The sequence below is a fragment of the Fistularia commersonii genome, chromosome 10, assembly GCF_037954325.1.
Source record: "Fistularia commersonii isolate RoL2024-O1a breed Wild chromosome 10, RoL_Fcom_v1.0, whole genome shotgun sequence".
In the NCBI taxonomy this organism is placed as follows: domain Eukaryota; kingdom Metazoa; phylum Chordata; class Actinopteri; order Syngnathiformes; family Fistulariidae; genus Fistularia; species Fistularia commersonii.
Window position 1 is genome coordinate 14,779,327 of NC_141293.1, and position 12,262 is coordinate 14,791,588.

Genomic DNA, 12,262 nt, shown 5'->3' on the forward strand with positions numbered 1-12,262 from the left:
TGCATCGGCGGGGTTGACAGGCACGTCCCTGCGGGCGGACCTAGGCTGGACTCCGCAGCAGCTCATCCGTCGGAAACATGTCTCACACCGTTGTTACGACCACAACCACGACCACTCGCACCACAGGGTCGGACGGCGGCCTGAACACGGGCTATACGTGCACGGTCCCGGGGCTGCTGAAGATCGGACAGATGGTGAGAGAGCGCATGCACTCAGGCGGGGCGCCGTTATCGAGCGATCGGGCCGCGGGTCGATAGAGTGAGCGATCCGATTCCAAAGTAACCGGGAGCGCAGAAAACTACTTTCGGTTTCCCTGCCACACACGGGGACTTCCGGGTTCCGGTCCGCGCGCGCGACAGAACGTAGAACCCCCTCACTTTTCCCGTGACGTCACGACCGCCAGCTCCACCGGCAGGTGATCCCCCATCAGCTGGGGAGCTGGGCGGGGTCGACTTCCGGGTCGGGCGGGCGTCTCTGACAGCTGATTGGCTGTGGTGTGTCAGGTGGCGCTGCTGGTGGGCTACCTGTGCGTGTACTGCACCATGGGATGGACCAGCTGGGCCGCCTTCCAGTTCTTCGAGGTGGTCACCATGTGGTTCTTCATCGTCCTGCTCATCTTCTTCCTCATGCATCTGCTGAGGCTGCAGACCAAGATGGGCTGTATCAACTGGACTCTGACCGTGAGACCCCCCTCCTATTGGGGAGAGAGTGTGTGTGTGTCTGTGTGTGTGTGTGTGTGTGTGTATGCATGTGTGAGTATGTGCTATTGTATATGTGTGTATGAGAGAGAGAGAGAGTTTGTGTGTGTGTGTGTGATTATATGTGCCTTTGTATTTAAGTGTATGTGTGTGTCTGTGCATGTGTGCGTATGCGCGATTGTACGTTTGTGCCTGTAAGTGTGTATGTGGGTGCGTGTGTGTGTGTGTGTGTGTGTGTGTGTATGCATATGGGTGTGTTTATGTGTGTGTGTTTTAGAGAGAGTGTATGTGGCCTATTTGTGTGTGTGTGTGAGTGTGGGTGCCTAAGTGTATCTATTTATATGAAAGAAAGCGAGACGCACAGAGAGAGAGAGAGAGAGAAAATGTGTGTGTGTGTACGTGTGTGTTTGTGCATAAGAGAGAAAGTATGTGCCTGTGTGTGTGTGTGTGTGTGTGTGTGTGTGTGTGTGTGTGTATAAGTGAGAGTATTGGCAGAGTAAACATCAGGTGTTTCCCCTGGTCCATGGTCCTTAGGAGTTTTTCCATTACGCCATTGGAACCATCCTGGTCTTCATTGCCTCCATTGTGACAGCGCTTAAGGGCGGCAGTGTCTCAGCACTGGTGGCCGGATCGGTAGGTGTACACACACACACACACACACACACACACACGCACACACACGTCAGTGCGTGACGCACATCAGTACTTCCTACTTCCTGTCCACCATCTTGAAGCCTCACTATGAGCAGGGAGTGAGTGTGTCTTTCTGACAGGTGTTTGGATTTATCGCCACCTTCTTGATGGCCATCAGCCTGTGGACGTCCTACAGCGTGTCCTGCGGTCACGGAACAGGTATGCGCCCCCACACCTGGCCAGCGAAGCCCCGCCCCCTCGCTCACCTCTCCTCCCTCCGGCAGGTGCGGCAGTCTAAGGAGGGTCCAGGAGCCGGGCCCGGTCAGTCCTTCTCCAGGACAGAGGGAAGGGACGTGACTGGACGGCAGCCGAGGGCGGAGCCGATCGGGACCACGTGTTATTACACAATTTGTTATTATTACATACAGTGTTATTACATATTTCAAATTACCTTCAGATTATATGAGATCTGCACCTTTTCTTTTTGGCATCTGGATGAATCACCTCCAGGGCCCTCGTCTTCGCCAAGGAGACAATCAGCAGCCCGGTTATGATGTGGAGGACTACATTTCCCATCTCCCCCTGCGGCTGCCGGTGCTGGCGTCGCCCTTGGAGGCCAGCGGCGCCCCCTCCTGCTCAGTGCCATGAACCACCACCGTCCACGTTTACAGCCTCCGACTGATCCTGGTGGTGCAAACGTTTACAATTAGGAGCCAGAGCACAGTGTAGCCCTGTTAGCCTGACATGCTAGCATATCCCGTGGCACTCGAGCTGGGATGCTAACATGCTCGGTCTCGTATGCCGGTGCGCTAACAAACAAAAAAAAACCCTGCATGCTGATAACTTTACTAGCATGCGAAAATGTCTCAGGGCTAATATTGACGTGTGCTTAAAAGACAACAAAGCATGCTAACAGTGAACATTGTTAGCATGCTAAAATTACATTGGGCGGTTTTCTACATTTCTAGTTAGCGCTGTGTGTCGATGCCAAATCCAGAAGAGTTTCAGGACCTCCGGTTTCTTTCAATCGTCTCGTTGACACTCGTTTTAGAGTCTTAGATCTGAAGGTCCTAGTTCTACGTTCCCCGTCGTTCCGCTGCCACTTCACCAACATTGAGTTTTAGCTGCATCGTTAGCAGGAGAACTGGAAAATTATCAGTATTATGAGCAGGGAGCTCTGTCTCTACAGATGGGAGTTTAAGCTGCAGGGCTTCCCCCCGCTGGGCTTCCCCCACAGGCTTCCCTTGTCTTCCTGTCCATTGGAAGATCCTTTGAAGAAGCAACGAGAGGAAACTGATTTGTTTACAAACTGTCGGGCAGGTGGATCAACAATAGGAATGGCAATTCTTGTCAAAATCTGCGTGTCCTGGCATCTGGACTTGATTTCCTTCCCTTGAAGATGTTCCACCCTCATCCCAAAGGCTGCTAAAGCTCTGATAGCTTGTAGGAAGTCTTCCGATATAAACACCATGGTTGTGGGCGGGTCTAGGCTACCATGGCTTGTGCAAATGGAAGGATTGATAGAAGGTAGGGGGTTGTTATGCTAATGGAGAACAAAAGTACAATTTTGGGGATTACCTGGATCAGACTCTGAAAAAGTGAAGCTAAACGTCTCCGAATGTGCAACGAAGGAGTGAAAGCTGTATCACATGGACCGAGGCTCAGGTGGAAGTTACCGGGGGGCCAGTTCTGGTCATGAATCGGGTTGTTTGGAGGGTGTCCATGCTCAAACCACCAGCCACAGAAGCCTCTGGTGGGGAGTGAAATGTCTTCATGGAAAGGGAATCAGGTCCAGTCGCCATGACAAGAAGATTTTAACAAGAATTTACCAAGACTTGGATGACTGAGAACCTCCACTTCCTTTATAAAGCACAAAGCCGCTCTGATTGGCTGAACCATACAGATTATGACCATGTGACTTGGGGAGGGGGGAGACAAGGCGGCTGGATGTCAAATTCAGAGACATCATCATTCCAATCAACCCCAACCCTTTTCTAAGTTTTAGACAGAAAAGAGATACGGTCACCCTGCTGACGGTGCAGCTAGCAAAGGTTAGCACATTAGCTAATTCGCCTAGTCTAAGAAGTTAAGTGAAGGGATTTAAGGTTTTAGGTGTGAGTCAACAAGCTAATGCTAACAGGACTTGCACTCATTGAGGGCAATGATGGCATGCGGCCGTCACCCTCGCAGCCGAAATTTTGCTAACCTTCATCCTGAAGTGATTCATGCTGTCAGGCGTGCCCACCTGCTAGCTTTGGCCTCACATGGAACGCAGCTTGCTAGCGAATGCGGTGAACGTGGTCCATTAGCATTCAGGTGCTGAAAGTGGCTGGAGTAGTGCGAGGATTTGTGACCGCAGGCTGCTTTTAGCTTTTTGCCGATTTCCCCCAAAATCTTCCTTCAAGGACTTTGACCGCCAGAGAAATTTTACTCAAAAAAAGGCAAAATGTTTGGAGTTCGTACGACTTCCGCACATTCACCGGGCTGCAACTAGCAACTAGCAACTAGCATCACACCACCGCACGAAGCTTTAACACTGAAGTTATTCACAGATATCCATGTTAAAATTGATAGTTTGTTTGCAAATGCTGGTTTCAATTACATCGAGGTTCAATCACGGCTTCTGATGTCAGCCTGGGGCCCGAACCGTGGCGCGTCCGCCTCTGTCTGGTGTGCGGGTCCGACTGCCGGGCCAGGTCAAGCTCGCCGGCGGGCTACCTCCTCCGGGGGGAACAGCCAGAACCGGGCGCAAAGGCTGCCAGAAACCGTCCGCTAACGAGCCACGTTTACTAGCGATGCGTCTGCCAGCCTCCGAACAAACTCTGCTGTTTGCATTCCTTATTTCAGCGCGATCGCTACTGCACATGCTCACGATGCGAATCATTTACGCTAAGCAACACAGTGTAACAATGTTTATTTGCTAAATGAGACTGGTTCGGCAACATTGGCCGGCCAGGCTCCGTCCTCCGTCGGTTCTCCGAGGCCCGCAGCCCATCTACGGCCTCGCCGGCGCCCCTGAATGTCGACGTGAGACTGCAGTTCCATGTTTCCTTAGCGGCGCCGTAGCAGGAAACACCAGGATGTTCCTGTAACTGGGAGAATGGCCGGAGGACTGTAGCTTTTTCCAAAGTGCCTTATTGTTTGTTTGAGCCACAGAGGCCTGTTGGTCGGCTGGCTGCACTTGCCTCTAGCTGCACTAGCCTAGCGGCAGCCACGGTCATGTGTAGCTGCTGCTAGGTGGGGCTAGGCTAGACGGCTGCACTAGCAAGAGACTAACAGGCCGCTGTTGTCTCGCAGTCGTCGTCTGCGGGAGGCGGAGGAGGAGGAGCTTGGCGTCTGTACGGTCACATGACCACGTTGTCTTCAACTTGATATTCCTGCATGCTGTGGATTAAAGGATGTGAAAGAACCAGCAGAACGTGGCCTCGTCTGTGAACACAACACAGCTCCAGGTTCTCACATGGTTCTCACAGCTTTCTTGCAGAGATTTTATAAGGCTCTAACAAAGTTCTAATGGGGTTCTACAGGGTTCCAGCAGTTGTAATAGGGTTCCCACGGGGTTCTCACATCTTTTCATTTGGTCCCAAAGTTTGAATGGGGTTCTAACAGCGCTAAGAGGGTTTTAATGCTATTTTCACAATGTTCTGAGTGCTGTTGCATGTTCTAACAGGGTTCTCACAGTCTTCCAGAGGAGTTCTAACAGGGTGTCCGTTGGGATTAAGAGTTCTCACAGGGTCCGAATGGGGTTCCAACAGGCTTCCAATGGGGCTCTAATAAGGTTCTTGTGGGGTTCAGTGTCCTACAAGAGGGTTCTAGGGGGGTTTCAGGTGGTTCGAACATGGTTTCAACAAGATGTTAAAACAAGATGTTCTCTCAGAGTTGTGACGATGTTGTCACTAGGTTCTCCCAAGGTTTCAGTCAGGTTCTAGATGGTTCTAACCCATCTGAGGTGTGGACATGCCTGCATGCAGCCTCTGACTTCTTTCTCAGAGATTTTACCTCCAGACTTCTGCTCTGTGTGTGTGTGTGTGTGTGTGTGTGTGTGTCTGTCTGTCTGTCTGTCTCTGTGTGTGTGTGTGTGTCTGTCTGTCTGTGTGTGTGTGGCTCTGTGTGCTGTCCTGCAGACGGTCAGAAGAGGGCAGTGTTGTCCTGCTCCTGACACTCCTGTGTGTCAGCGAGTGTATGTCTGTGTCTATGTGTCTATGTGTCAATCTGTGCGTGTGTCTGTGTTTGTCAAGGTGTGTGTGTGTGTGTGTGTGTGTTTTTGTTCTTCTGTGTTCTCGATGGAGGTTCAGTTTCTCACATTTCAGTCTCAGGTTAGGTCACATGGTCATCTCAGGCGGTGGCGGGCATATTGGTTTTTTGTCCCTGGTTGTCATGGCGAGGGGTGTGGACCAGCAGTGGAGAACGTTCCTGTGGTAGTTCTGAGGTTCTTCAACCAGCCTGCTTCTCTGCTTCTTGTTGGTGTTTCTTGGCAGGCGCTTTTACTGCTGGTCACATGATGAACATCAGGTTAAACCGCTGGTTACCATGACGACCCTCCTCTACAGAACCTGCAACTCATGAATGTTCTCACAAGATGGCGCCTCTGATCCAAACATGGAGACAAGAGCCTGGATCAGCCCTGGCTGCCTTCGGGCTCCAGGTTCCGGGTTCCAGGTTCCAGGCTCCAGCAGGATGACCGCAGAAGCTCCAGCCTGGAACCAATGGACAAACACTGGACACCCAGAGAGAAGACTGGCAGGTCCTCTGCCTCAGGGGGATGACCATCAGGAGATGTTTTGGAGATGTTGTCTGCTCCCAACCCCCCAAACAGCCCCACCATCATGAGATGACGTGTTGTGGTTGCACCTGGTTGTGCTCCATCAGGACGCAAAGTTGGATCTTCTCACCCTGCGGCCCATACCGGGTGTTTAGGGGGTTTCCGACCCTGTCTGTTTCCATGGCAACTGAGCTCCGGCTCCCCTCTCCGTCCCAGCAGAGAAGGAGGGAGTGACGCTCCTCCTCTTGAAGGTTTCCTCCTGGGGAGAGGCAGAGGTGTCTCCGGCTGTTTGTGGTTCTCATGAATAAACCAAGGCCGAACATCTCCATGTGTCCATGAACCAGGCAGGACAATCTCCCATCTGGGGGCGGAGCCAATCACAGCTGCCCCTGGGCCCAGGGGGCGGGGTTTGGCTCGGCTGTCAATCACAAACCCCGAGACCGGGTTTGGACTGTAGGGGGAAAACAAGGAACCTGAGCAGAACTCAGGCAGGGAAACACGGAGAGAACCTGGGCAGGCAGGAGAACATGGAGAAAACATGGACCTGAGGGGAACGTCCTCGACGGTTCCAATGAGAGCGGGTTCTTCTCCACCCTTGTGTTTCTCCTCCAGGTGGGCAGTGACCCCTGGAGGCCAGGTCTGGTGAGAAGATGTTCTGAGTCACATGACCAGCTGTGCTGAGTGATCAGGTGTGCTCCAGCCTCTCTCCTGCTGCTCAGTTCCACACCGAGTTCCTGAAGAACTTCTTCGGTTCTCTTGTTGAATTCGGAGAGCACTACTGGCGGGAACTTACACCTGCAGATGTTCTGAACCACCATTGACCAGTGAGTAACCTTCCCATCTGCTGGTTCTCTTAGTGTTTGTGTGTGAAGGTGGGGGGCAGAACAGGTAAGGAGCTGATCTTCTCGGTGGACTTTCTTCTTGTAGCTGCTGGTTGGGCCCCGTTTCAGGGTTTCATAGATTGTTGTGTCTCCCACGAGATGGTCCATCCTTGTTTGATCATCTTCTCTATCCAGCACTGCTGTGCACCTACCTTTGTCGGCCTGTGAGGCTGGTGATGTTCTCGTCCTTCTGAAATGAGGAAAGCGTCGTCTTCTCCTCACCCGCCAGAGTGAACGGGGTGTTTGGCACCGGAGAGTGCTGCTGAGACCTCGAGGTGGACCTGCTCGGCTTCTGTATGCTGCAGAAGTGGTTTTCTGCTAATGGACGTTCCTGCTGTTGCGACGACGTCTACTGTGGAGACCTGATCCGCAAAGTTGTCTGTGACTTTCTGAGTGTCCACGGAGGTTCTGAGACCCCTAGGTCTTTTCCAAACCTTCAGTTGGACCTGGCTGAGGGGACGCCCAGCACGAGCACCAGGATCTTCTGAGTAACCATGGCTTGTTTTGAAAACGGGAGAGATGTTCTGCAGGAACCAGATGGAAGTGGAAGTTGGTTGTGGTGCGAGCGTGCCCTCAGGAGGGAACGAAGGTACACCTTCTGGGGAAACAAAGGAGAGAAACTGGTCGGATCCCATGGACTGAGGCTCAGGCGGAGGTTGCTGAGGTCTGGTCCTGGTGTTTTGGAGGGTAGAGATGTGCCTGGTCTGCGTGAGCCGATGCTCAGGCGTTGGATGTAGGTGCGAAGACATAACTCGGGTGTCCTCCACTGCTCAGTTTGGACAAAAATGGCTTCTCTGACTGTTCTCTCCAACCATCTGTCTTGTCTGGCCACAATGCCAACACTGCTGTGTGTGTGTGTGTGTGTGTGCGTGTGTGAGAGAGAGATACCACACTGAGGGAGAACTTCAGGAGAACGTTCCCTGGAATCTGCCAGAGGTGGAGCAGCCCGAGGTCTTCTGCTGTGGGTCCACTGAGGTCCACCAGGTGGAGCTGTGGCTGCAGGTCCAGGGTGAGGAACCCCTTGCTGAGGTTCTCCCTGCTACTGTGGTGGAGCACCTTGGGGTGGAACGGGAGGGTCCCGTCGCCCTGGCGACCGACGCCGATGGAAACGGGCCGTCGAACGAAGGCTTGGGTGGCTTCTGAGAAATAGAACTCCGCCTGTTGCCGTGGCAACAAGCTGATTAAAACCAAAACTCTGACAAAGTGCACTGGTGTCGGGTCCCTTAACACACACGACAACTGACAGACAGAAAATACACATACACAGACAAAGAATCACACATGCACACAAAGACACACACTCATACAAAGATTATCTCATACACATGCAAAGACACACAGTCACGCACAGACTCATACACACACACACACATACATACACACACAGACTCAACAGACCCATAATATACTCAACACACACACACACATACATAGACTCAACAGACACATGTAGACTTAACACACACGCACACACAAAGAGAGGTTGATTCGCCACTTAAACCAATATCAGAACCCACTTCCTGTTTCAACCATCAAACCTGTGTGTCACTGACGGGCTGAGGAGTCAGTGATTGACAGGTCACATGACCGAAGTGTTTGGGGTCAGAGGTCGTGTTGAGCTGGGTGTTGCATCAGACCCCCCCCACCCGCTGTAATCAGACTACCTCCCTCAAACTGGCCGCCCCGCTTGTTGCCTAGCAACTACAACCCCTCTTCACCCCTACATGGGTCCAAGTGAAGGGTGGTAGAAGCCGGAGAGGAAGGCGGCCGGCTGAGAGGAGACATATTTGAGGTTGCCAGGAGACCACGCTCTTCTTGGGAGGCGGAGTTTGTCAAGTGACACGGACAACAAGTCCCCCAGCAGGGGCACAACCGCTACTTTAGCATTTAGCTAACCTGGAGCAAAGATGTTCTAAAAACTAGATGCGGATGCTAAACAAGCTAGCTAGAGTTACTCGCTTTTAAGATTAGCTGGATAATTCAAACACATTCTTGGTGTTCTGCTTGATGAGGATGGCATGGGGTGTGTTCAGATGTGCTCTTTAAATAAGTGTGTTCAGGTTTTCTCTGCCGCAAAGTGTGTTCAGGTGTGCTCCGTAAAGTGTTGTGCTCTGGAGATCAGCTCCAGAGCAGCCCCATTGTGTCTGAACACATATTATAGGATGTATTTCATGTAAATTCCACTGGTTTAAATGCATGAAGCCACATCAAGGAGCTTTTCCAACCTGGCCCCCTCCGCTGCCCCCTTACCCCCTCTTCTGCCCCCCCCGCCCCTCCACCGTATCATCTATAGCCGAGACGTATGGAATCCCATCAGCAGGAAACCATGGCAACCGTTCATAAAAACTAATGTGTTATATTCCCAATTCAGCCTGCAGCTGCACACTAACACACACACACAAAGCCTATCAGTGTGTTATCTCGAGCCCTCTATTTGTGTGGGAGGGTGTGTATATATATTACAGTGATTGTGTGTGGGTGTGTGTGTGTGTGTATGTGAGATGGAGGTGTAAGTGGGTCATCCTCACACTCCATCAGTCACGCCACTTCCTTCTCACCCTCACCCTTCATCACGTCCTGTCAGTTCACCTGTTCCTGCCCCAACAAGGAAGTCTCTCCTGGAAACCATCATGTCAGCTTTTATTATGAAAATCATTCTCCAGAGGATCTCCTGCTTCAGAGGCAAGTTGTCTCCTGTCCCAGTGATCAGCTGACCTCCATCTAACTGGAGGAGCAGACATCTGCAGAACCTTCAGGGAACCCAGATATCAGAACAGGGAACTTCTAGGGATCTTTCGTCAGCATTCTGAAGTAAACTGGGTCTGAGGAGAAGGATGAACCTCAGTGGAACCAGACCAGAACTATAGGGGTCGTGTGTGTGTGTGTGTGTGTTAATAAGGCTGTGGTTGCGTCCTCAGGTTCTCTGGCGGAACATCTCTGCAGCTGTAAGGAGGTCACCGTTAGCATTAGCATGGATTAGCATGAGGGACTGATGCTAATATGAAGCTGCTGCTTGGTAATGAGCTCATTATGGTCTGTAGGTGAGAGTGGAGGACGGTTCTCCACTGTTCTCTGCTGCTGGGTGCATTTATTCTCCTAGAAGAATGTGTGTTTGTGTGTGTGTGTGTTGGGGGGTTCTCAGGAGGAACCAGGATAAATTCTAGAGAGTCTGCAAACAAAGGTTGGTTCCATCTGCATTCAGCAGGAGACAGTCTTCTATTCACCCAGTCATCCTCACATGAACATAACCATAGATGTGAGGAAGCCTGGATGGATGGAAACTGCAGTGCTTCTGCTCCCTGAAGATGGAACCAGCATTTCTTTGCAGAACCTCCTGAATATATCCTTGTTCCTCCTGAGAACCCTCCTCTGGTTCTTCTAGGAGAATAAATTAGCATCACATTAGCTTCGGTCCCTTATGCTCATCCATGCTAATGCTAAAAGTGACCTCCTTAGGACAGAACCAGAACGTCAATCACACACACACACACACACGTTCCCCGGTCACCTGTGCTTCCACGGCCCGCCTGAGGGGGCGACAGTGAGTCGTCTTGTGTTGGAAATATTCATGTGTTTACAAAGTGAGAGGAGATGAAAACATGATGAAACAGCAGGAAATAGAGATCCTCTAGTCACATGACCTGGGCGCCATGATGTCATTGGATCCGGGGGGTTCCTACAGGCGCGCACACTCGCATGCACGCACACACACACACACACACACACACACACACACACACACACACAGCGTAAACTGGTGAACTTGCCTGGGTAAACGTGTGTGTGTGTGTGTGTGTGTGTGTGTGTGTGTGTTCTGCTCCTGACCAGGCAGCTGTCAGGATACAGACTTAAACAAAGTACTCAGTGATTTACTTTAGATTGTATTCAGGGTCTGTTAGCCAGTACTCTGAGACAAGTACTGCAGTACCGTAGCTCTATCGTACTGCAAGTACTCGTGAGATGGAGCTCCTGATGGAGGCGTTCATTATCAGAACGATTCCTTCAGAGGAGCTTCATTGATCCTCTATGGGGATCAATAAAGTATTATCTTACCTTATCTTCCACTTCCTGTCCTCCACCTGCCACTCAGAAGGGTAATATACCCCGCCCCCGTCCCGGGCCTGCTGCCGGCCAATCGGAACGCAGGATGTTGTGACGCGTTGTCGCCTGCAGCTCTAATTACCACGACCCACTTCTTCTTCTGCTGCAGCACCAAGACCTCCTTTTCAAAGGGCCACCAGGCGCCGTAAGGCTGCCATGTTGGCACCACCGCCATGTTGGCGTTGCCTCCACACCTGCACTGCCTCCATGTTGGTGTTTCTCACGCCACATGTGACCTGGAGCGAGGGAGGGGGCGGAGCTTCATCCTCAGACTGAGGATGAAGGTTCATGTTCACTCAAGGTCTGATCCTCCTTCCAGAAAACACTGGGTTTCTCACCGTGTTCCACATCCTCCTGCCCTGGTCCTCGCTCCTCCAGGATTAGCCCCGCCTCTCGCAGAGTCACAGGTGGGATAGGCTCCGCCTCCTGCAGGAGGAGCATAAAGCATGTAGATGAATGAAAAGTTGCGGAACCAGAGGACATGACTCAGTGTGGATGTTCTCAGGAGCATTTCTCTAACATGGACTTCCTGCTGAGATAGTGACTGCAGGTTCCTCACTCTGGCTGCTTCTCCAGTGCAGCAGCAGAGGAGGACCTTTTCCTTCAGACCTTTCCGAGGTCTGACTGATGGCAAGGCAAAGGTGGAAGCTTGGCCTTCATTCTCTGTCTGTGGTCAGGAGATCCCCTTCTGACATCCAAGGTTCTCTGAGGTCATTGAAACATCTGTCAGGCCTGACTCCTCCAGAAGGTCTGGGACCCTCAGGCATCTCACTCTGATGTCGTGGTGACCTGTGGCTGGAGGACGGTTCCACCTCCACGCCCATCTTGGACAAGAACCTGCAGCTGCTCTGGGTTCCAGGTTCCCCATGAACCTCTGTAGTCCACCTTCTGAAGGAACCGGTTCCACTGCAGGGAGAATACACACACATACACACACACACCACATACACATACTCACACACACACATACATTCACATGCACAAACACATTCAAACAGACACACACATGCACGGACACTCAAACAGAGGTACACACACAACATACATGCTCACACACACGTTCAGAGGCACCCCCCCCACACACAGACACACGCTCAAGTAAAAGCACACACATGCTCAAACTGAGGCACACACACTTACTCACACACACACACACACACACACACACACGCTCAAACCGAGGCACA

The 12,262-nt window shown here is 51.8% G+C and overlaps 1 protein-coding gene across 1 annotated transcript; it reads left to right on the top strand.

The window, feature by feature from the left end:
* Positions 1–9: 9 nt before the first annotated feature.
* On the top strand, positions 10–4,746 carry cmtm7 (CKLF-like MARVEL transmembrane domain containing 7). Its single transcript, XM_086153935.1, has 5 exons — positions 10–194; positions 504–680; positions 1,233–1,331; positions 1,472–1,550; positions 1,616–4,746. Exons 1-5 carry the CDS (start codon positions 78–80, stop codon positions 1,627–1,629), a joined length of 486 nt encoding a protein of 161 aa, XP_086010061.1. The 5' UTR covers positions 10–77; the 3' UTR covers positions 1,630–4,746.
* Positions 4,747–12,262: the final 7,516 nt, after the last annotated feature.